Here is a 24,206-nt window from a genome sequence, read left to right as displayed (position 1 = left end):
CACGGGCGCCTGGGTCTCCTCCCGCCCTTTCGCACGCCCCCCGGCACCGGCGGGGAGCCCCGGCCTCGGCCCACTCCTCCCCCCGCCCGCGCACCGGCTCCCCCCGGAGCTCGGGCCCCGCGCGCTCCCAGCTCAGGGAGGTGAAGGTCCCCGGCTGCGGGCCGCACCTCTGCCGCGCCGGCTCCACCCCCCCCCCCCCCCCCCCACAGGCTGGCCTTAGGCGACTGCTCGGGGCCTGAACTCCGTCCCTCACCGTCGGGCGGGTGGGCGGGAAGGGGACGGGATGAGGGTGCCAGCGACCGCCCCTCTCACCTCCCGTTCTGCCCGCAGTGCCCCCCCCCACCGCCCCACCCCCCAATCCTGCGGTCCGTTGCTCGCGGGCCAGCGGGGCGCAGGTGGACGCGCTGCCCGCGCTCTAGGTGGAGAGGCTCACGCAGCTGTCCCAGGAGCACAAGGCGCGCTGCGGCTTCCCCGCCCACCCGCACCTCGCCTTCCCCAGGGCACGCAGGTCCCCGCGGCGACTTGGGGGGGGGGGGAGGGAAATTAAACGTGGGAACAGAGATGCAACGTGTGCGTGTTCGTGCGTGTTCCTGCGCGGCCGTGCCTCCGGATGACCTTGACACCCCCGGAGACCTGCTCTCCGGGACGCGCGCTTGGAGAGCGCACGGCCTCGGCGGGGCTTCTGGCCACGGCGGGCCGGCGGCGGGGGCCCAGTCGGCGGGCTCCCCAGCTTCTCCTGAGACTCCTTTCCACGACCGACGCCCCACCTCCCTCGCACACTTCCTGTCGCCTCCCACCCCCGCCCCGAGGACCTCCTTGCAAGTTCAAAGATCATGCTGGAGACTGGCACTTCGGATCCAAGATCTCCCCATCCACTCCACAAACGCGCACAACACACTCGCGGTTCCGAGGGGGCCCCGAGGGCTTGGCCTTCTCGGGAGAAAGCCATCCCGTCGGTGCCCAAACCTTCCCGGTTTGTGCTCGGGCCCCTGGAGCCCCGCTGGCAGAGGGGAGCTACTGGCAGAGGAGTCTCCGACGCCCCCGCTGCGCCTCGCCATGAAAACCGTGCGGAAGCAGTGGCTGGAAGCAATAAGCGTCTACCAACTCGTGCTGTCTTTCCTCTTCATGGGTGAGAGGCCTGCTGGCCTGGGGTCCCTAAGGAGAGCAGGGAGTGGGGGCAGAAAAGCTAGAGCCCCCCTTGCAAAGGGAGCAGGAGAGAGCCAGAGGTGGCTGGCTGCACCAGGGCAATCTGAGCGGGGAGGAGAGCCGGCGCTGGGTGCGCTGACCCAGCTTCAAAAGCGAAGTGACTTTTCTTTCTCATCTTTCACCCAGGTCCTTTCTTCTCCCTTCTCCTCCTCTTCCTCCTCTTCACTCCACTCTGGTCTTTCTCTGTTCTCTACTTGGTGTGGTTCTTCCTGGACTGGGACACTCCCAACCGAGGTGAGCATGGCCGGACTTGTACTGGGGGAGGAAGAAAGGTGGCTGAGCGCCCCAGGCCTTCTTCCACCCATCTCTCTGCCCCAAGGTGGAAGGCGCTTTGCGTTCGTGAAAACCTGGAGTATGTGGAAACAGCTAAGGGATTATTTTCCGGTCAAGGTGAGACGTCACCATCCACAGAGACTCTCTGCCTCCTCCCTCTCCCCCCACCCTCACCCCCCACACCCGCTCACCCCTGCCTATGCACCCCTGGGCTTTCTAAACTCAGACAATGGGGCACGCGGAAGGGGGGCCGAGTGGTGTTCCACAGTAGCCCCCGCCCCTGCTGTTGGCCCAGGGAGGACCTTGAACTCTGAAGTCTGTTTGGGGTGGAGGGAGACTCTTTTCATCTGCTGTCTCGCGGTCCACGCCTCTAACTCCTCCTCCTCCTCCTGCCCGACGCCCCCAAGCTGGTGAAAACAGCAGAGCTGCCCCCGGACCGGAACTATGTGATCGGTGGTCACCCACACGGGATCATGAGCTTGGGAGTTTTCACTAATTTCGCCACGGAGATGAACGACTTCTCCAAGCACTTCCCCGGGATTCGACTCACGGTGGCGGGACTGAGCTTCATCTTCTACTTCCCGTTCTACCGAGACTATACCGCGTCCTACGGTGAGGCGCCCCTCCCCCACCCGGGGTAGACTGCCTCCCACCCGGCCAGTTGGGCGGGTGGGAGGCAGGCCGGCGAGGGTGGAGGAGGGGCGCCTCACCGTAGGACGCGGTATGGCCTCTGACCGATTGGGAAGTGGAAGATGAAGCCTGGCCTGGCACCCAGCGGTAAGGTTGGCCGGGCTCACGGTAGGTGGCAAGGAGTAGCACTGGGGCAAGCGTCCTGCCTCCTTGCGGGGAGAGGCACTATAGGTCACACTGACACGGGCACGGGACAGCAGACTTGGAAGGAACGGGGTGTGGGGCTCACGCGCCACAAGGGTGAGCGAGGGGCCCGGCAGCCCGGGAGCCGGTGGTGATTGCTACCCACCTCGGCATGCGTGCAGGAATTTGTTCTGTGAATCGGGGGAGCCTGGACTTTATTCTCTCTCAGCCCCAGCCAGGGCAGGCTGTGGTCATCGTAATTGGGGGCGCCCAGGAGGCCCTGTATGCAATCCCAGGGACGCACCACCTCGTTCTGCGGAATCGCAAAGGCTTCGTGCGCCTGGCACTGAGACACGGGTGAGTGGGGCGCAAGTGCCCAGCCCGGGGGTGCTGGTGAATTTTGCATTGCATCTGGGGGCCCACACCCTCTGTCCCTACATATCCGGGTCCCTGTAGCTGGGCCTCTGTGTCCCCAGAGCCCACACTGTGCCCTGCGCCTATCGGCCTCTCGTGTCAGCACTTTTTTTTTTAATGTTTATTTATTTTTGAGACACACACACACACACACACACACACACGGAGACAGTGTGAGTGAGGAAGGGGCAGAGAGAGACAGAGACACGGAATCCGAAGCAGGCTCCAGGCTCTGCGCCGTCTGCGTAGAGCCCGACCCGGGGTTTGAAGTCACAAGCCTCCAGATTGTGACCTGAGCCGAAGTCGGACGCTCAACAGACTGAGCACCCCCCCCTCCGCCCTGGCCGGCACCCCCTCTCATGTCAACACTTGAGGGTTTTCTCTGTGTCAACACCATGCCAACTTTTGGCCAGTCTTCCCTCTCTGAAAGAGGCAGGATCATAGCGCAAGTAGCAGGACCTTGTGCTCAGAAGCCCCGGGTTCAAATCCCTTTCTGACGCTACCTCAAAGGCAAGACCTTGGACATGTTTCTTTACTTGCAAAATAGGACTAATCCCTAATTTTACAACGATATTGTGGTTGCAAAGATTAGATGAGAAAATGTGTACAGTCGACTCTTGAACAACACGGGTTTGAGCTGCGTGGGTCCCCTCTGCGTGGATATTTTTAAAACATTTTTTTAAGTTTATTTATTTTGAGAGAGTGAGAGCAGGGGAGGTGCAGCAATGGAGGGGGACAGAAGATCCGAAGCAGGCTCCGTGCTGACAGCTGAGAACCCAGCGCGGGGCTTGAACTCACAAACAGCGAGATCATGTCCTGAGCCAAAGTTGGACGCTCAACCGGCTGAGCCCCCCAGGCGCCCCTTAATAGCACTTTCTTTCCTCTAGCTCACTTTATGGTAAAAATCCACTAGAAACAACAGCTACAAGTATGTGCTAATCTACTGTTCGTGTCACTGGTCATGCCCTGAGGACTTGAGTTTTGGGGGAGCTGTATGAGGAGTTTTGTCTGTACCAGGGTGGGGGTCAGGGCCCCCTAAGCGCCATGTGGTGTGAGGCTCAGCTGGGGAGGAAGGCCCGGTACGCAATCATTTCTCAAGAATTGTGAGTCCTTTCTTCCAGATCTTTCTTGGTCATTTGCTCGAAAAGGCCTCGGGAAGGGGAGCCAGGCGTGGGAGGGATGTGCAGCCCCGTCTGGGGGGCTCCCCGAGAGCCGCTGGCCCCAACACGCCTCCTCTCTCTTGCTGTCCCTGCTCAGCGCCTCCCTGGTGCCCGTGTACTCCTTTGGAGAGAATGATATCTTCCATCTGAAGGCTTTTGCGCCCGGCTCCTGGCAATACCTGTGCCAGGTTGCCTTCAAGAAGCTCACGGGCTACTCACCTTGCATCTTCTGGGGTCGCGGACTCTTCTCGGCCAACTCCTGGGGCCTGCTGCCCTTTGCCAGGCCCATCACCACCGTGGGTGAGTGCCCGTCTCGGGGGGAGGAGAGCGGCCGTCAGCTGTACGGGCAAGCCCGCACCATCACCCCTGTCTGCCCTCTCCCTGCAGTGGGCCGCCCCATCCCGGTGCCCCAGATCCTCTGCCCCACCGAGGAGGAGGTCAACCACTACCACACGCTGTACATGCAGGCTCTGGAGACACTGTTTGAAGAGCACAAGGAAAGCTGTGGCGTCCCTGCCTCAACTCACCTCACCTTTATCTAGCCTCTTCCCCGCCCCCCAACCCCCAGCCCACCGGGACCTCCACCTATGGCCAGCTGTACCACTCCAATAAAAGCTCTTTCTCTCCCACCACTGCTTTGTAGAATCGGCTGCCTGCAGGGCTCATGCTGTGCCTCCGTGGGTAACCCGCCCCCACTCTCACGTGCCACGGAGCTGCTTTAGTATCTTTTTTTTTTTTTAACATTTATCCATTTTTGAGAGACAGAGAAAACATGTGAGCGGGGGAGGGGCAGAGAGAGAGAGGAAGACACAGAATCCGAAGCAGGCTTCAAGCTTCGAGCTGTCAGCACAGAGCCCAACACGGGGCTCGAACCCACGAACCACGAGATCATGACCTGAGGCAAAGTCGGACGCTTAACAGGCTGAGCCCCCCAGACGCCCCTGGAGCTGCTGCCTTAGATTGGGTGTCAGAATCCTGAATTCTTCTCCCAGCAAGACTTAATCCTGCTGCAGGATCGTGCATAGGTTTCTTTCCTTTGCTGAGCCCTTTTGTCTCTGTGAATGAAGGCATCTGCTTGCAGAGAGCCGCAGGGTCTCAGGATTGAGTTGAGGAGGGTGGCTCTTGGGCCGGGGTGGGGGGGGTGGTGCTAGGCATTGCAGCGTGGGCTGCAGAAGACAAGATGCCTGGTGCAACAGCGTGAGCAAATGCTGAGCTTGGTCAAGGGCATCTGGCCTCATGGGGAGGGAAATGATCTCCAGTTGTACGAAAGGTACGCTGCTCGCTTCCACGCCCTCTCTCTGTCCTTTGGGTCTCCTCGTAGCTGGGAGCTGAGGGGAAACGAGGACCTACCTGACCGGCATTGAGCCCTACTGCAAGCCCAGCATTAGGTCAACAGGAACCCAGTTACCCAACAAGCACAGAACTCCGGTGAAGATCAAAGAATTAATATTGAAGGGCTGGGGCGCCTGGGGGGCTCCATCGGCTGAGTGTCCAACTCTTGAGATCAGGTTCATGATCTCACAGTTTCATGAGTTTGAGCCCCAAGCCCCTGCTTGGGATTTTCCCTCACTCTCTATTAGCCCGTCCCCTGCTTGTGCTGTCTCTGTCTCTGTCTCTCTCGAAATAAATAAACTTAAAAAAAAAAAATTAAGGGCTTAGAACAGAGACTGGCAAAATATTGTCATCCACATGATGGGCATGGCATCGGTCCAACCAGAGGGTAAGACCGAACAGTCTAGGGGGACCTCGTGTGGTCATAGCGTCCTCTGACTATGTCAGTCCCATTTACGGACTGGCTGTGCGTCTGTGTCCAGGATGTAAGAATACCTTGTTGAAATGTAATTGGGATGTAACCGTACCTATCTCCCACTGTCCTATATTGTCCTATACAATATATTCAGTGGAAGAAGTTTTTCTTGTTCCTGCGTGAAAATCTGGGCACTCCTGTGACTTATCTGGGTCATTCTCAGGTAATAACTTCTTCATCCACCTTAAGTTGTACTGTAGAGGGGCACCTGGGTGGCTCAGTCAGTTGAACGTCTGACATCCGAAGCGGGACTTGAGCTTACCTGATGTAGGGCTCGAACTCACAAACCATGAGATCATGACCTAGCCGAAGTCAGATGCTTGACAACCAGTCGCCCAGGCGCCCCAGGTTTGAACACCCTTAGCCCAGATGCGACTATAGTACAGGCTGACCTCAATGCAACCACTGTCTTTCCTTCTTTCCTGGAGGGAACCTCCAGCCAGCTACAGTCTGGCCATTAGACTTCTCTGTGGGCACATCCAACAAACACGGGGGCGTACCGAGCTCTTTGAGTCTTGCAACCTATGTCACCAATCTTGTGGAAGTAAGCCTTGCCCTCGAGCTCTGAAAGCCCCCCTCCCCCCGCCCACTTCTCTCCTTTGTGTCCAATCCTTGTCATGGGTCAGGGACTCAAGGGTCACTTCTCAACTATTTGCTTGGGCAATGCATTCTTGCTCGTTGCATGTGATCTGCTCTGGCCCCTTTTGGAATGCAGGACCTTTGTACCTCATCCCAAACTTTAAGGGTAGCATCACATGTGTTTTTCTCTGGGTTCTCCCCCCGAGGGACAAAAGCACCAACTTCTAGTGAGAACTGGCCACCAAGAGCTGGGAGTATGGGGGTTAGATCGCCACGGGCCTTCCTCCAAGAAGCCCCCTGCCATTCTCCCCTGTGAGCAGTAGGTGCCTGCCTCTAGGGAGGGGAGGTTGGGCTGGGTGACAGGTGAGGAAGGGGACCTTTGAGAACTCAGGGAGAGAGGGAGGAGGGGACTTCATTCCCCATCATTTGTTGCCCCTGTCTGAAATCCAAGACCAATAAAGTCAGGGGGTGGGAGGGATTGGTTCGAGGCTGGAGAGAAACAGGAGAAGCCTAGACACCCAGTTACGACTGGGTTGGCCCTGGAGGCACCTCCACCAGCATCCTTCCTCTCCTGGAAGCCAGCCCAGACTGGGTGGAGGCCATAGGCTTCAGGAGGCCTTGGCACACCTCCTACCCTCTCCTGAGCCTCCCCAAGTAACCTCTGCAGCCATGCTCTGATCCTAGCCTCGCTGACGGCTAAGTGTCCTCTGGTCCCCATTTTTATTCTGTCATCCTGCTTTCCAACCATTGTTTTTCACACATCTGTCTTGGCTTCACCTCCTTCCTCTCTCCCCACCTTCCAGAACCGCAAAATTCCTGGCCTCTTGTGTCTTCCTGCTAAGTGGTTTTTAGCGTCTCCTTCTCCTCCATGACCCCCTCCCTCCATGGACTCCCTCTGGGACCACTCCTGAGCGATCAGGGGTCTTGTCTCTTGTCTCCCACCCAACACCCTCTCTTGCTGTCAAGACGCTCCTCCTAAAATGCCGTTTTCATCATCTAATTCTCCCTTTTGGATCCTCACTGTCTTTGGATCTTTGTTGTTAAAAGGTGTAAAAATCCTCAGCAGAGCATTCGAGGTCCCCCTCAGATAGAGCCCAGTCCAGCTTCCCAACCGGGCCTGACTCGCCTCTCCTTCCTGCCTGGAGACTAGATGGAACCCCTACCGTCAAGTCACAGCTCAACACCCCCCCACACCCCCCCGACCCCGGTGTTCAGCACTTACCACGTGCGGATAGTGGCAGGCTCTGATCCTGTCATCTACACCACAGTGTCCACACTGAGCTCTAAATGAGGTACACATGCAAAGGGCTTAGCGTGGCACCTGGCAGGGTGTTCAACAAACATCAGCTGGTGTCACTATTATCTTGACACAAGATCTTTTCCGGATCACAGCCACCTCACAAGAATTACATTGCGTGAAATTGCATTGCATTGCGTCACGTGATCACCATCACATTAGGTGGACCATGGTTCTGCTACCCCAACATCGGGCTTGCTCATGATCTTTTATCTCATGTTCCTAAATGCTAACGTTGAGGGCAGGAAGTATGTCTTGCTCGTTTTTGCGTTTCGACCACGTTATGGTGATCGCCACGCCTAGTGCATGACGAGTGCCGAACAGATGAAGGGACCCGGCCCAGGAGACCTGCTGTGGAGGGAACCAGCCGCCCGGTTTGCAGGTTGTGCCCAGCACCGGGAAGCCCAGCAGAGGGCCGGGAGGGCTTGGGGGTCCCTTCACAGAGCCAGAGAGGGGGGCAGCGTACCCATCATGGGAAGGAAGGGAGCTATACTGGTTTTCTAGGGAGCTGTAACAAAGTGCCACTCATCTGGTGATTTAAAACAACAAGTTTATCGTCTCACTGTTCAGAGGCCAAAATCAAGGTGTCAGCAGGCTCTGCTCCCTCTGAAACCAGTAGAGGAGAAACCCTCCTTCCCGTCTTCCAGCCCCTGGTGGTGTCATCAACCTTGGCTGCTGCGACATCTCCCAGTCTCTGGTGGCTCAGGCGGTTGAGCATCCGACTCTCAATCTCAACTCGCGTCTTGATCTCAGGGTCGTGAGTTCAAGGCCTGCACTGGGCTCTGCCCTGGGCGTGGAGCATACTTAAAAAAAAAAAAAAATCACACAAAAGTCCTCTCTGCTTGTGCCTGGGACTGCACCCATCCAGAGGTGGTCTCTTGTAGAAATTATGTTCGGTGCAAGTGGTAAGCATTTGCCATGAGATCTTTCCTTGGGGACGTGTGCCAGGCAGGTGCACAGAAAGAACATGGATCACTAGCCTGTCCTGAGGGTCTGTTCTGTTTTCAACCGTTACTGAACTTCCCTGTGCCATTCCTCCTCCCGTGTAGCTGGATAATAAGCCCCAACACTGTAATTTCTCCTCCTGATCTGGAAGAGTCTAACTTATAAATACATGAACCCAAGAAACTTCACGAGTTCGGCTCTCTGCCTGCTCTCAGGGCTTTTTCCTTCCCTGCTATCCTCCATGTGGCCACCAGAGGGCTGTCTCTACTCGCAAGGCAAATGTGTCACTCCTGCTTAAAACCCTTCCCCTCTCCTTCCCTCTCCTCCCTTCTCCCTCCCTCCCCTGCCTGCTGCCTCCCCTCGCCCTCCACCACACGCCCCCTGCTGGCCAGCCCCTACCTAACGGATGGATGCGTGCAACCCAGAACTGCTTGTTCTTGTGAAGCCGGCTGTTGCTTGCCTCGGGCTTTGCTCTCGCTTTCCCCTCCTGCCGGCGGGACCTTGTCCTTCATCCTCTGGGGGGGAATGTTTACTGCTCAGTTCAGGTCCCACTTCCAGGACACCTCCCTTAACCTACCAGCCTGCCAGGCAGGCTCAGCCCATCCCACCTCTGCATCCCGGTAACTCTCTCTGTAAGGATCGCTCATGACCCTTCTGTGTCACTGTAAAGCACCAGTTTATCCGAACAGTTGGATACCTTGCAACATCAGGAAGGGACAGTAACTGTGTCACATTAAACGTGTTTAAAAGTCCATGAGTTCATAGTGGTTCTAAAAATAAGACTTGATCACCACTGAAAATTGCTAAGGCATCAACTTGTTATTTTGAAAATTAACAAATAAAAGGAAACATTTTAAGCATTCATCCTGGCTGTCCTTCACAAACTATGCCTCAGGGTAATCAGAGCACAGAAGAACAAGTTTTCTTTTATAGGCGTTTTCCAACTAGTTAAAACAAACACAGAAACACCTAGAATGACAGAATAAGAGTATCAACATTTTGCAGGCCCTAATAAGGGATTGGATTGAAGTCTTGAGCGACAGCATCTGGTAAGATTCCAACAAGATAAACTACATTTGAGCCTTTGATGGAAGAATACAGTCCTTCCTAAAAAAGTGCATGTATGATTTAAGCTTTTCTTAGTAACTACTTTAAAAAGAGAAAGAGGAGTGCCTGGCTGACTCAGTTGGTAGAGCGTGTGATTCTTTTTTTTTTTAAGTTTATTTATTTTTGAGAGAGAGAGAGAGAGAGAGAGAGAGAGAATGAGCGGGGAAGGGGCAGAGAAAGAGAGGGAGACACAGAATCCGAAGCAGGCTCCAGCCTCCAGCCTCCAGCCTCCAAACTGTCAGCACAGAGCCTGACAAGGGGCTCGGACCCACCAACCAAGAGATCATGACCTAAGCCGAAGTTGGTTGCTTAACCCACTGAGCCACCCAGGTGCCCCACACCTGTGATTCTTGATCTCAGGATCATGAGTTCAAGCCCCATGTTGGGTGTGGAGCCTACTTAAATACATTAAAATAAAATAATACAATAAAATGATAAAGAGAAAATTGGTGGAATTAATTTTAATAATATTTTTTATTTAGCCCAATATGTCCAACATATTCTTTCAATGTGTAATAAAAAAACAGTAATGAGATATTTTACATACTTTCCTTTGGGGCTAAGTCCTTGAAATCTGGTTTGTATTGTACACTTAGAACATATTTCCATTTAGGGGCATCTTGGTGGCTAAGTCGGTTGAGCGTCTGACTTGATTTCGACTCAGGTCGAAATCCTGGGGTCGTGAGATCAAACTCCATGTCAGGCTCCACACTAAGTGTGGAGCCTGCTTGAGATTCTCTCTCCTTCCCCCCTTCTGCCCCTTCTCTGCTCTCTCTCACTCTCTGTCTCTCTCTAAAATAAAAGTAAAAATTTTAGAAAAAGAACATATTTCAGTTTAGATGCTAAACATCCACTGGAAATGTTTGATCCATATTTAAAGTTTGTAAAATTCACAAGTGAAAAAGTTACTCTGAACATACTTAAAAGTTTTCCAGGGTTGCCTGGTGGCTCAGTCAGAAGAGTGAGCTACTCTTGATCTTGGGGTTGTAAGTTCAAGCCCCACGTTGGGTGCAGACATGACTTAAAAATACATTTTTTTCAAGTTTTCCAATAACTAGATCAGTTATCTATTTTAAATTTTAATTCAAATGAAATGAAATAAAAAGCTCTGTTCCTCAGTTGTGCCTGCCACATTTCAGATGCCCAATAGCCACGAGTGACTAATGGCTACCCTACTGGACAGGGCATGTTGATTTAATTCCCAGCCTACAGGAAAAGCAGAGGAGAGAAAAATACGATAAACAACACCATGGAGGTGTAATCAGCATAATCCAGATGGTGAGGACATTTATAGGGAACAACCAATCTTGTTTCTTCAACAAATAGTTGCAAAGAGGGAGAGGTGGAAGGGAAATATGTAGATTAAAATAAGTCTAAAATATGTATCAACTTGATCAGTTCCCCGTTCCTGCAGAGGAAATAACCCCTAAACCTACCAGCTTAAAAGAACAAACATTTATTGTAGCATAGTTTCGGGCTTAGCTGGGAGATTCTGGTCTAGAATTCTCAGGCTGCATTAAAGCTGCTGACCAGGACTGCAGTATCTCAAGGCTCAACTGGGGGTGAAGGATCTGCTTCCAAGTTCACTCACATGGTTGGTGACAGGACTCAGTTCCCAGGGGTTCGATTGAGGCCTCAGGTCTTTGTTGAATGGGCTTCTCCACAGGGCTGTCTGAGTCTCTCAAGACAAGGAAGCTGGCTTCCCCTAGAGTGAGTGAGGAAAGGGAGAGAGAGGGAGGGAGGGAGGAAGTGTGTTAGGTGTGTGTTTAGTCGGCTCAGGCATCATCATAACAAGACACCACACACAGGGTGTAAGCAACAGACGTTCATTTCTCATGGTTCTGAGGCTAGAAGTCCGTGATGATCCAGGTGCTGGCAGATTCGTCTTCTGGCGAGAGCTTTCTTCCTGAACTGTAGACAGCCAACTTCTCTCTGCCTCCTCCGCCTTTCTTTCTGCAAATGCATAATGGGTAGAGAGAACTCTCTGGTGTCTCTTCCTCTTATAATTCTGTGGGATTTGGGCCCCACCCTTATGACCTCATTTAGCCTTAATTACCTCCTTACAGGCTCTGTCTCCAGATACAGTCACACTAGGGGTTTGGGCTTCAACATACGAATTGGGGGGAAGGCACAATTCCATCCATATCACTGTGATAATGCCATTAAAATGATTTCTTGCAATACCAGTGAAACAATACGATGTCTGAAATTGGTTTCAAAATATTGGGATGCTTGCCATGTAGAGTGATATCAGCTATGAGTTGATAATTGTTGAAGCTAATGATAGGCTAGTGGGGCTTCATTATACTGTCCTATTTTTTTTCTAATGTTTATTTATTTATTTTGAAGGAGAGTGTGCATGTGAGTAGAGAAGAGGCAAAGAGAGAGGGAGAGAGAAAACCCCAAGCAGGCTCCACACTCAGTGAGGAGCCCAATATGGCACTCCATCCCTCGACCATGAGATCGTGACCTGAGCCGAAATCAGGAGTTGGACGCTTAACCTATTGAGCCACCCAGGTGCCCCTGTTCTGTTTTTGTTTGTGTTAGGTATTGTCCAGAATAAAAGTGGATGGCTAACTCGACTGAACTCTTTGAGAGCAGAAGTGGGTCAACCAGGCCCATAGAAGATGACATTAATGCTTGCCGAATGAATGAATGAATGACAGATGTTACTGGTGTTGCATGATGTGGACTGGAGAGAGGAACCTGGTGATGAGTGGGGAGAGACGAGGTGGAACTTCAGGGACTTCTAAGCAGAGCCAGCACGCTGACCCTTTAGAAATGTAGCATGAGGCTGGGTTGTGCATTGGCTTGGGGTTAAGAAACCGGGAATCTGGTCTTACCTCTACCCAGTGGGTGACCTTTGATAAGTGATCAAAGGTGGTCTTGCCTTACCCCACTCTAGAAATAGGTTGAAGTCATTCATTCATTCATTCATTCGTAACATACTTATTAAGGACTTACTATGTGCGCAAGACCTGAACAAAGTGCCAAAGGCATAAAGTTAACTGTAACATCAGCCTTGTTCTAAAAAGAGTTCACCATCAAGCTCAATGGTCTCCCAGCTTTCTATCACCTGGTTCACGAAGTTCCTAACATCTGACAGCCCCAAAGGAAGAATAAATAAGACGGGCTTCTGGTTATGTGTGGATTCCAGTGTATAAGCTACAGTGCCCCACATGTGAGAACTGCTGTTCCCGTTAGCTAGATAGTAACACCTACCTTTAATTGAATTTCTATGCAATGTCAGGCACTTTTCACTCGTTATCTTATTCAACCTTTACTGGAAGTTAGGTGCTATGCCCTCTTTACAGATGAGGAAACCGTGAGTCACCAGGGGTATGTGGCATCTGTGATACTTTGCCTTCTGAGATGATCTGGATGATTCTTTTCAGTGTTATAATCCTAAGTAAGACTTTTATGGATTCTCTGGCTCTGTGACTTGGGGCCAATTACCTAACCCTCTGATCTTTGGTCTCCTTCCTTATCTGCAGATGAGCTGGTCACGAAAGTTGTACGACAAAAAGCATACGAGGTGCCCAGTTCAGTTCCTGTTAAGCATATTTTGTTTCTCTGCTATCAGCCAATTGATGTCATCCCACAGATAGCTGGAGACGACCTGGGAAGTCAAGACCTGACTTGTGGATTAGGGAACTGCCCAGATAGAGGGGTCACTGGATCAGGGAGAGGGCAGGGGTCTCAGCCTCGATCTCACAGCTTGGAGAGTCAGAGGGTGAAGAGGGGTCAGAGAGGAGAACAGTCAAAACCCACAAACTCTGGAGGAGGAAGTCCTGGACACAAGAATCCTGGGGTGCGGAGGTGTTCAGAAGGTAGGGAGGAAGACCCAAGGTGGTCTGTTGGGGACGAGGGGTGGGAGAGAAAGGCAAGGATGGGGAGGCCCCTGAGGCAGAGGATGGGCCCCAAAAAAATGACAGAGAGCGACAGCACTGCCCGGCTGACAGTAGGGCCCACCTGCCCTGAGAGAAGGCAAACAAAACATCAGGCTCTCCCAAATAAAAGGCCCAAATAAGCAAGCCCAGCGTGAAGACCAAAGCCAATAGGGACCCCAAGGTATAGGTGTTTACAAAATTCAGAGCAACTAAGGGAAATCTCCAGCATTAACAGCACTGACATTTGCTTGCTTTACAGCTTGCAAAGCACCTCCGAGAGGTGAGTGGGCAGTGGGGTCTGAGTTTGCAGTCAGAAAACCCCCCAGCGTCCCTAGCTCACATCATGCGACCTCTCGGAACCCCCACTATACAGCCTCACCCATCCTACAGTCCTGTGAGAATTAAATCAAAGTGCTCTGTAAACATTCTGGGTGGTGCTGTGGCTCACCATCAGGAGGGGGTACAGGGTGGCCCTGGAACCCAGACCTCTACCAGCAGAGCACTCTTCCATCCCCATCGGTCTTAACTTCGGCCTCTTTTAAAGCACAGTGGCACAGGGTGATGTCCCACTTGCCAACATCCTCAGAGCACTTAAGGATTGACAGCCTCCTGTTCTCCCTCGCTGGGAGGGGCAGCCAGGAGATTAGTCATCTTCCAACCACTACCACCCGCTAGCCCCTCTGGGGAGCTGAGACTTCTGAAGTCTGAGCTTGGTGATTTGGGACCCTGACGGTGTTTGATCGGCCCAATGGGCACTGACTTCTTCCTTCAGAGTGGTTTGGACTTGAAGGGTTTGCGGGGCGGGGCGAGGGGGACTTTCTATTCTGATTGGTTGACGGAACTGGAAGTGGAGGACGTTGGACCAATCCCAGAGTTTCTGGTAGCAGAAGGCGGGGCTTCTGGTGAAAAGGAGGGGGGGGATTAGAGCCTGGTTGCATCTACCGCCTGCCACTAGTGATTTTTTTCCTCCAATTCCTCTAACTTTTTGACGTGCTATCCCACAATTGAGCAAGTTCCACCTGAACTGCGGCTTTGAGATGTGCAGTGTGTTAGCAGTTTTAAAAATCAGAAATAGAAAAAAAAAAAAAAAATAGAAATGGGGAGAAGTCCTATTAAGAAAAGAAGGAGGAGGAGGAGGAGGGTGGGGGGAGGTTGAGTAACTTGTCAAGTTACTTATTGTGTGGCCATGTGTGTGGGAGCCGAGGGACACGACATGAACCTTCATCTGATCACAGCCCATTGGTAAGTGAAAAAAGAGTGGAATGAGGGGCGCCTGGGTGGCTCAGTCGGCTGAGCGCCCGGCTTCAGCTCAGGTCATGATCTCACGGTTTGTGAGTTCGAGCCCCACGACGGGCTCTGTGCTGACAGCTCAGAGCCTGGAGCCTGTTTCGGATTCTGGGTCTCTCTCTCTGCTCCTCCCCTGCTCATGCTCTGTCTCTGTCTCTCAAAATAAATAAATAAACATTTAAAAAATTTAAAAAAAAAGTGGAATGAGAGAGGTGAGAAATTAACTCTGGGGGCAGGAGGAGCACGAGAGCTGGGCAGACCCTGGAGGGAGGGCGAGGGAGAGGGGCTCTCACCCCTAACAGACCTTAATAATCCCTGCAGCATTTTACAGTCACTGAAGGGCTTTCCCCATCCATCACTTGCCTGGTTCCTTACAGGGTAGAACTGCAGGTGTTTTTTACCTCATTTTGGGGGGGGGGGGGGAGGGTGGGAAGGAGCCCCTCGGGAGTTAAGTGCCCGGGCCACCAGCTCATTGGGGACAGTGCTCCTGGACACATTTGCCTGTTCTTCCCACCCTTCCCCCACACACTGGGTTTAGCACGAGGTGCAGAGCCTGTGCGGAGATCCCCAGGACGTGTGCGCGCGCGCGCAGAGGTCTGTGTTCGTGTGCTGGGGGTGAGGGAGTGGGTTCGTGGGTGTACCTGGAGTTTTTCTTTCTGCGTGCTGCCCTGTGGGGGCCTGGTTGCCTGACGGCCAGCCGCTGAGCGTGAGCTGAGGCCTCTGATGCACCTGCGGGACGAGGCTACCCTGCGCCCCCCGGGGAGGGGTGGACACTCTGACCGGTCTTGGCCTCGCTCTGCTCCCTTCCGCCCCTCTGCTTCTGTCTCCTGGTGTCCCCTCACATCCCCATCTTCACGACTTTCTAATTTCTTTGATCAGTTTCTCTGACCTGGTCCCCAGGGCTCTGCGTGCCCCTTCCAGTCGCTCTGACTTATCTGGCGGCGGGAGGTCGGAGGGAGGACTGCGAGATTGGGGGAGGGGGGTGCTTCAGGACAGAGCACAGAGGTGCTATGGACGTGGGGGCAATAACTAAGCCGGCAGTACCCCCTCCCCCCCCCCCAAAACCCAAGGCACCTCCACCTAAGGTCCAGCTCCCTAGCCAGGACAAGGGGCGGAGTCTCGTCCGCCAGACTTGAGGCTATCCTGCTGCGCCCGCCACCCAGGTCCACACGCCCCCCCGCCCCGCCAGGGCACCTGCTCTCCGCCCGCACCTCCCCAAGGCCGCCCCGAGTCCACTCCAGATCCGGGCCGGGTTTCCTCCACGTCGCTGGGGTCTCCGCCCCTCGGAGCCGCCGCCCGGCCCGGCGGAGCGTCGCCGCGGGAGGTGCCCGCAGCGCCCGCACCCCGAATGTCCCCGCTCGCGCCCGCGTGCCGAACTGAGCCGCAGCGCAGACCCTACATTCTCACTCCGAGTTGGGACTGCTCCGGTCCCCGCGCGTCACCCGAGCTCGACCCTCGGGGCTCCGAAGGGACCCCTCTACCGGCACCGTTCGCTGTCCGCGTGGCCGGCCCCGCTCCGTGTCTGGGCTTCCCCGCCCCGGTTCCGGCTCCGGCGAGGTAGGGGGCCGCGGGCCTCGGGGCTGGCGTGCTCCTCCACCGCGGAATGGGGGCAGCAGAAGGCCACCGCCCCCCACCCCCCATCCCCCACCCCCGCCCGGGGAAGTCAGCTGCTGCGCCCCCTACAGCCCAACCTCTCCCTGTCCGGTGACCTAGATAACTGGGACCTGGACTTCGCCTAGGTGTTCAGAGACACTTTCCTGTCCGTCATCCCTCCCCCACCCCGTCGCCATTGCTCTCCCACCTGTCCCCAGAGCCTGGTGCCCAGAGGGACCCCTGTCAAGTAGACAGCTTCCTTCGGAATCTCGCGCGCCTGCCGCCCCCACCCCCACTCTTGGAAAGGGGCAGAGGGAAAACTGGGGAAGACCCCCGAGTACAGTCCCCAGTCCATGACTGTGGCCCTGGGGCACCCTCCCCCCACCCCCACGCACACACTGCTCGTTGGTCTATCTTCCTCACCCCTTGCCTTTGCCCCATGTTATCTCGTCTCCCTGCCTCTGTCCCCAGGTCTCTGTTCTCTTCCAGACCCTTTTCTGGCTTTCTCCTCCCCTTGACCCCTTCCCCCATCGCACACCGTGGGGAGAAGGGGGTGTGTCGCTGTTTTCTATTTATGGTCTCTCTGGGGAGGGGGTGCAGAGCTAGGACTTTTTTTGGCATCTGCTGGGCCCTGAGTCACGAGGTGTCATGTCTGTGTCTGATATCCATGCCTGTTGCCACTCCCCTCTCCCATCCTCTTCTGCCCCGCATCCCCCTGTCCGCCTTTGTCTCCTTCCTGCCTCCCTTCCTGTCCTTCCCGCTCTGTTCTTTGGGCGCTTTGTGTAACTGCCGTCTCTTTGTCTCCGCCTCTCCGCTCTCTGCTCCCTCTTCCAGCTCCGAGAAGCTGTCGACCTCAAGGGCATCAATATTTCAGGTGTGTGGGGTGCGGTGGAGGTGGGGTAGGGGGGCTCCCAGCATGCCCAGCGAGGACTAGAATCATCCCCTCCCAGAGCGATCATTTATATTTATAAAATTGAAAGAATAGATCCAAGGATGTGGAGGATATGGAGGGGATGTGCCGCCCCTCTTCCTGGAGCTTGGTCCAGGAGATGCCGGAACTACATCTCCCACAGTGCCCTGGACGCAAAGGGCTGCCCCTTCCTCTGCCTAGACACCTATGGGAGCGATAGTTCAAGGAGCCCGGTTGGAGGGCGCTATTCTGAGGGATGGGAAGGGATCAGAGTGTGGAGCCAGGGTTGTGGGGACAGCCAGCAGCTTTGGCTTGGCCTGGAACCCCCGACCTGCTTTTTTCCCAGTCCCCACCTCCCCCAGGGCTTAAATAATTTGGAACTGTTTTGTCCCCCGCCTCCCCACCAAAGGGAGCAGGTGTGGAAGAGTGATGGGGAAAAATGGAAGAGATAAATTTGCAGGCGCTTCCTTCTTCCCTGTGACCCCCTTACAAACCACTTTATCCAAGGCATAGACACACCCTTTGGAAATACTCTCCCCCATCTTGAAAGCACAGGAGGGGTAACCAAAACCTCATGTCTTGAATTATTAGTTGGATGTGTCCCAGTCTACAAGTTGCTCACTTTCTGTCCCTTTTGGGGGCAGTGGGGAATCGCTGGAGTCAGCACAGAACTACCAGCTTGTTATTTTCTAGGGACTCAGGAACAGCTGGTGAGGTTGCCTGGAGACATAGATGGGAGCCACAGCTAACTTGCTTTTATCTCTTCTGAGCCTCGTCATTCCTGCCTGTCACAAGGAATCTGATGCTTGAGCTGGTCCCCGGCTTGTTGTTGGCATAGGAACTGCTGACATGGGCAGAGGGTAGTGGGGATTCCTCCCATGGTCCCATCTCTGGTTCTTAGCCCTCGGCCCTTGGCACCTTTGACTCCTGCCAAGGACCCAGTAATTCCTTGCTCTTCAGGCTGGGTTTGGAGATCCAAATATACACCAAAAAGAGGTCTCCCCACCACTAGCCTGGGGGCTAGGAAAACTTAACTGTTAGCCTGGCTCTGCCCAAGCTGAGTCACTTTAGGCAAGACCTTAGCCTCCTTGGGGGTCTGTTTCCTCATTGTGAAAGAAGTGGGTTGAACCTGATGGTCCTCAACTCTAGCAGGGGCTCTAGGATCCTCTGAGCCTGTGCTGCCCCCACCTCTGATGACATTGGCCTAATGCTGTCTTACTTCATCCAGGCTTACCTGGGAGAGCCTTAGACATCAGCATCAGACTGAAAAGAAAGAGGGAGATGGGGCTCTTGTTTTAAAGCTTTGTCTGTACAGCAGGCACGCTGTGTTCATGTAAGCTATGTTTATGGCATGGAGGCTAAGATCATCCCTAAACTCCTTGGTGTAATTGTTTGTCCCCTATCCCAAGCCTAGATCATGTTCCTGTTAACAATAAATAAATAGCCAACCAACACCATATTATCTCTCACAAAGTAGCTGGTATGTGTGTCCCCTGGGATGTTGGTTAATGAGGCTTAATGTAGGTTATATGAAGGGACAGTTATAATTGGCTGAAAGAGAGGAGGAGGATTTAATTGGAGGATTTGGGTGGGCACTTGTGTGACTCAGTCGGTTGAACTTCCAACTCTTGATTTTGGCTCAGGTCAGGATCCCAGGGTCCTGGGATCAAGCCCTGCGTTGGGCTCAGTGCTGAGCATGGAGCCTGAATTCTGTTTCTCTCTCTCTCTCCCTCCCTTTGCCCCTCCCCCAGTCAAATAAAAATTAATAACGATTAGTTGATTTGGTTGGTTTGAAGGAGAGAGGTCTGGAAATGAGGAGTCTTCAGGACTTGGGGAGGGGCCTTTCTCTTTGGCCCTGTCTCTGGCAGGGAAAACAGAAGAGCTGGAGGCCAAAGGGTACCAGATCCATAGGAGCTGACCCAAAAATGAGAAGGGGAAGGGCACAGAAAGTATTGAGCAAGAGACAGAGCAAGAATTGTGGGAAGAAACTGAAAGCAGAACAGAGGGAGAGAGAGAACACAGAGACTCTCTGTAGGGAAGGCAAATGGGGGGAGGGGGCATCGGTGATCCTTGTGCACATCTTGTTTGCAGGAGCTCCAACAGAGCCCTTTTCCAAATAATCATCTAGCCCTAGAGTGGAACCAGGTCTTCCAATGGAGAAGGAGAGGACAAACTTCAGCAGAAGGAAGGGAAAGGCAGGTTTGATTAGCCTGAGAGAAATGACTTGAAATTTTTTAATGGAGCTGTCCACCTGTCCACTCCTCTGGCTTGTGTTTGAATGTATGTGTTGGAGGGGAGTGGAGGGCACTGGAGTGGACATAGGGGGAAGATCTGGCGTCTACATCCTCCTCCCTTTGCCCTGGGGATTGAGAGTGGCAGTGGTAGGAAGGGGAGGAGGTTGAACCCTCTGCTTTTCCCAGGGAACCCTCTTGTAGGAGGAGTGGGGATGATGGGGCTTTCCCATGTTCTTGCAGAGGCCTGAGAGAGATGGTGGGACCCTAGAGGGATGTCTTTCCATTTTTTTTTTTTTTTTACCCCTCCAAGGACCTTCTGCCCCATTGCCTGAGTCCCTGGGGGTGACTGGGGTTGAAGGAGATTTGGGGCCAGTCCGTGAGGAGCTCATGGTATTCCTGAGTTTGTCACTGTTGAGAAGCACCCTGGTAGGGTGGGGCAGGGTAGGATTGGGATTTGGTCAGAGTTGGAGGCCCTGAATTCCCAGGGTTAGTGTGGGGAGAGAAAGAGAAGGGGTATTTGTGTAGCAAAGTACTGTGGGGTGTGTGTGTGTGTGTGTGTGTGTGTGTGTGTGTGTGTGAGCGCGCATGCGCGTGTCAGGTGCTATATGTGGAAACAGGGGCTCTGACCATGATACTGGGTTGTCTATTTTCTGCAGGGTGATGAAACAATCCAGTTGTGATTCAGCCAGCTCAGAGCTCCCTAAGCCTGAAAAAGAGGACCAGCCAGATGTCGAGCCACACTCAAACACCCCGCTACAGGAGGCGGAGGCCAAGTTCAGATCCGGATGGGGGCTTGAGGCTGAGACTGAGCCCCTGGGGGCTGAATCAGGGCCTGAGGCCAAGGCCAAGTCCTTGGGGGCCAACCCCAGGTCTGGATCGGGGCCTGAGGCCACGGCCCAGCCATTGGACTTCGTGGTGGCAGCAGAACAGGACGGCACCGTGGTGCTGGCCAAGCGAAACAGGAGTGAGGAGAGCCGGGGCCCAGGTGAAAAGGGGGTGAAGCTACGTTTGGGTGAGTGGACCTTAAGAAAGAGAGGAGGCGAGCCTCTCCCCCAGCCCCAGTCCGGATGCCGAGGAGCCAGTTGGCCTTGGAACCAAAGAGTAGGATGTGCGGATCCAGGGGCCCAGCCAATGAGGGTGGGATGGAGAGCGTGTACAACACGGGTAGCAGAGGAACCCGAGGGAGGGGCTGGGGATAGCTTCGGTGTTTGAGCATTCATTTGGAGTTCCTGGGAGCAGGAGCACAAAAAGAAGAGAGCAGGCAAGAGAGGGTAGACCGGGGGTGAGAGCAAGAGTGGGGTCAGGACCCCCGATAGACCGAACTCGTGTACGAAAAAGCACCTGGACGCGGTTAGCAGGACCAGCCCCTAGACGGGGTCCGGGGCGGAGCTAAGAAGAAGCGGGGCGTGGCAAGGCCCGGGGCGGGAGGGCGTAGCCAGCTCCTGGGGTGGATCCAAGGGAAGGGGGCGTGGCCAGTGCTCAGGCACAGGGGTGCACGCGGAGCTGGAGCATCTCAAGAGGTGGACGAGAGCCCGGCGAATGAGCTCCCTCTCTGCCGGCTCTGGAATTCGAGACCCAAGTGCTGAGGAGATCTGGGGCAGGCCCGGGCCTGGCCTGGCGCCCGGGGTGGTGACGACAGAGTGCTCAGCGTGTGGGAAGAGGCGAGCCCTGCGAGCCGAGAGTCCCGGCAGGGGCGGAGGGCCCCCTAACGGCCTGGGTCCGCAGATCGCGCTGGAGTCGGCGCACGTGATCGACTCCGGGGAGACAGCGCTGGTGGAGGGGCTGTGCGTGGCTCCCCGGGAGCGCGGCAAGGGCGTGGCCGGGCTGCTGCGGCGCTTCTGCCCGCAGCTGGTCAAGACACAGAACCCGGGGGTCAAGGTGGCACGGCTCACCCGGGACGACCAAGTGGGCCCCCGGGAGCTCAAGAAACAAGGCCTAATTACCAAGCAGGTGAGGAGGACAAGGGAGCTCGGGTAGCCGGGCGTCCTCCCCGCAAGCCCAGTCACCCGCTTTCCTTCTCTGCTGGCTCTACCGAGTGGGGGCGCCCGTGAGCCCCGCCCCCGGACTCCCAGTCCTTACCCAGGCCCTTTTGCCCAGGGGAAGTCAAAAAGTTCCCGACTCCCAGCCGTCAAACCCTCAGTCCTTACTCCAGATGGCTGAGGAGCCTAAGCGTCCGGAGTTCCGTGACCGGGACTCCTCTCTGTTGATCCGGCCTCCCTCCAGGGATCCAAACATCCTAATGTGAATCTTTGTCCTTTCCGTCCGGCTCCCCTATCCTACCGACTGATCTGTTTTCCTCCCTTCCACTCCCCTCCGAGACCCAACGGCCCACACCCCCAGTCCCCTGGCTCCCGCACACGAAACCCGCCCCTCCTTGGGGCTCCAGGAACCTATCCTGAGGACTTGCCCCTGGGTCCTCCATGCTACCCTCGGGGGTGGGGCAGGCTTTCACATACCCCACTCCACTTGGCCCGGCACAGTCGGTCCTTCTGAGGGGCCCTGCTGGGAGCCCGTGGGTGTGAAGATGCTGAGGCGCTGGGCTCTCCAGCCCTTCCGCTGCCCACTCCGCGCTCACTCTTGCCCCCCACAGGAGCATCCTTTGGGTCTGAGTCAATGCCTCCGTGCTACTGGCGCGGCTGGGCGTGTGCAGCTGGCGGCGCTGCGGGCCTCCGTCGTCACCTCGCCGCTGCCCACCGAGACCGTGTCGGAGACTGGCGGCGACGTGGCCCGCCTCCTACTGTTGCCTTCCGTGCAGCGCGACGTTCACCCAGGACTGGCAGCCCTACCGGCCACGTGAGAGCAACCTGCGCCTGCTGGCGGCCAAGGACCTGGAGTGGCGCGTAGACGGCTCCGCGCGCCCGCGCTTACCCACGCTGTGCACGCGCCCCTCCCCCATCCCGCACGGCGGTGACGGCACGTGGCGCTACCTCAACGTCGACGCCGTGCGCAGCCCTGGTGCGCAGGCGCAGAGCCGGCTTCTGCGGCACCTGCAGGGTCCGGCCCCGCGCCTCGCCGGTCTCAACGCCATGCGCCAGCTTTTCCTGGCGTCCCAGTTATGGTCGCAGCTGGCTGACCTCTGCCAGGCCGGCTTGGGGCTCGAGCTGGTCAAGGGTTACACAGAACAGTACCCGCTGGAGGCCGACATCTAGGGCCTCTCCTCTCGGAGGCGAGAGGAGCATTTAGATCCGTCCATTTTCGCTGATCTTCAGAAAGCCCCGCCCCCCAGTGTTTGCAAGCTCCGCCCCCTCCCCCTACTCTCCGTGGTCTGCTGGGAAGCCCGCTTACCCTTACCGGAGCGCCCCCCCCCCCCCAACCTTTTAGCCTTGCCTCTCTGCCATCTCGCCTCTAGCGCGCCCACTCTATGGCCCACAACTGGATCCGATCGCCGGGTTTGGGGGAGGCCCTTGCTCTGCTATGGCCCGCCCGTTCCCCTCACGGGCCAAAGAATGGGTTCCTTCACAGGCTTCAGAGCCTTTCCTTGTCCGTCGCCCTGGGCTGGCGGGGAACTCCGTCCTTCCTGGCTTCTCCCTTCTGCCTCCTCGTGGGCGGAAGCAGGTAGAGGGATGTGCAAGGTCCAGCTGCCCAACATGTATTACTTTTCTTCCTCCCGCCCTTTCTCAAGCTCTCAGAGCTTGCCCCGCGCTCCCCTCCTGCCTCCCTCTCAGTCTCCTGCGCCTCTACATCAGTGTCCCCTCTCTCCTTCTCTCTGAGCTCCCATCCTCCTATTCCCCGGACCCCCCCCCCCCAGACACTTAGCTCCTCATTGCCCATTTGTCTGCTCCTCCCTTCCTCTTCCCCATGAACTCTTCATCACCCGCCCTGTGTGCAATACGGAGAGAAAGCCTATAAATGAAACAATCATAATGCCCTGTTGACCCTCTGGTGACGCATCTTTACAAGACTGCCCCCTCTGATGGGGTTCGTCCAACTTTGCAAGATGTTGCTATTTCCCAGCCCCCCTTCCTATATCCCCAACTAGTGCCTTAACCAGGACATGAAACAGGGGGCTTGAGCTGGGAAGGGCAGTTTCCTCAGCCCAATATGGGGCTGTCTTCTGGCTCTAACCAGGCTTCCTTCTAGTGCAACTGGAACCCCTGCCTCCAGATATTTCTGGACATCCCTCCCTTCCTCTGGTTCCTTTATGGGGTTTTTTTTTGGACTTTGCCAGTTTTCTATTTCAATGCAAGTAGTAACAGCTGCAGTTGCACAGCGCTGTCTTCTACACTGGATCCTCACATCTACCACCGAGGGAGGAAACAGGCTCAGAAAGATCAAAGTGACTTCCAAGTCATTCAGAGTAGCTGGGAGCCTGGCAGGGACTGGAGTTCAGGTCTGTCCCAAGCCAGAGCATGCCTCAGAACCTCACTCGTTGTGGCGATGACTGTTTGAACTTCTTGTTGGACGATGGACAGTTGCTAGGGATTTGTTGACAGTAAGCACAGGGGTCGCTGGGGATGGAATCAGAGACGTGGGCAGAGGAGGGCGCCAGGAGGTGGAAGAAGGTGGGCACAGAGGACAGCCGCTGCTCCATCACTTCCCCCAGTTCCGGTTTTGCTGTTGTGCTACACTGCCTTGCTTGTCTGCCTTCAGCGCCTGGCCATGCTGCCACCCTCCCTGTCACTCAGCCGTGGCTGTATTACAATAAAAAGGACCCTTAGCCCACCCTCTGTGTCTGTTTCACTTCTCAGCAG

The 24,206-nt window shown here is 55.3% G+C and overlaps 2 protein-coding genes across 2 annotated transcripts; both read left to right on the top strand.

The window, feature by feature from the left end:
• The first annotated feature begins 776 nt into the window (after nucleotides 1-776).
• On the top strand, nucleotides 777-4,493 carry MOGAT3 (monoacylglycerol O-acyltransferase 3). The gene is made up of 7 exons (XM_042922233.1): nucleotides 777-1,129; nucleotides 1,333-1,440; nucleotides 1,526-1,596; nucleotides 1,887-2,091; nucleotides 2,475-2,649; nucleotides 3,964-4,166; nucleotides 4,254-4,493. The coding sequence occupies exons 1-7, from the start codon at nucleotides 1,057-1,059 to the stop codon at nucleotides 4,406-4,408; spliced, it is 990 nt and encodes a 329-aa protein (XP_042778167.1). The 5' UTR covers nucleotides 777-1,056; the 3' UTR covers nucleotides 4,409-4,493.
• An 11,816-nt stretch (nucleotides 4,494-16,309) lies between these two features.
• NAT16 (N-acetyltransferase 16 (putative)) lies at nucleotides 16,310-23,817 on the top strand. Its single transcript, XM_042922910.1, is given in 7 exon segments — nucleotides 16,310-16,335; nucleotides 17,206-17,245; nucleotides 20,172-20,721; nucleotides 20,887-21,488; nucleotides 22,109-22,157; nucleotides 22,160-22,278; nucleotides 22,280-23,817. Coding segments are annotated over 5 exon segments (1,701 nt in total). The 5' UTR covers nucleotides 16,310-16,335; nucleotides 17,206-17,245; nucleotides 20,172-20,175; the 3' UTR covers nucleotides 22,665-23,817.
• The last annotated feature ends 389 nt before the right edge of the window (nucleotides 23,818-24,206 follow it).

This window comes from Panthera leo, chromosome E3 (genome assembly GCF_018350215.1).
Source record: "Panthera leo isolate Ple1 chromosome E3, P.leo_Ple1_pat1.1, whole genome shotgun sequence".
In the NCBI taxonomy this organism is placed as follows: domain Eukaryota; kingdom Metazoa; phylum Chordata; class Mammalia; order Carnivora; family Felidae; genus Panthera; species Panthera leo.
This window is presented reverse-complemented; position numbering and strand designations above follow the sequence as displayed.

Excerpts from the sequence above, each read along its gene's own strand:
- MOGAT3 (XM_042922233.1), top strand. The coding sequence starts at position 1,057 with ATGAAAACCGTGCGGAAGCAGTGGCTGGAAGCAATAAGCGTCTACCAA. Across the intron at positions 1,597-1,886 it reads GGGATTATTTTCCGGTCAAG|CTGGTGAAAACAGCAGAGCT; the intron begins GTGAGACGTCAC and ends GACGCCCCCAAG. Across the intron at positions 2,650-3,963 it reads CGCCTGGCACTGAGACACGG|CGCCTCCCTGGTGCCCGTGT; the intron begins GTGAGTGGGGCG and ends GTCCCTGCTCAG.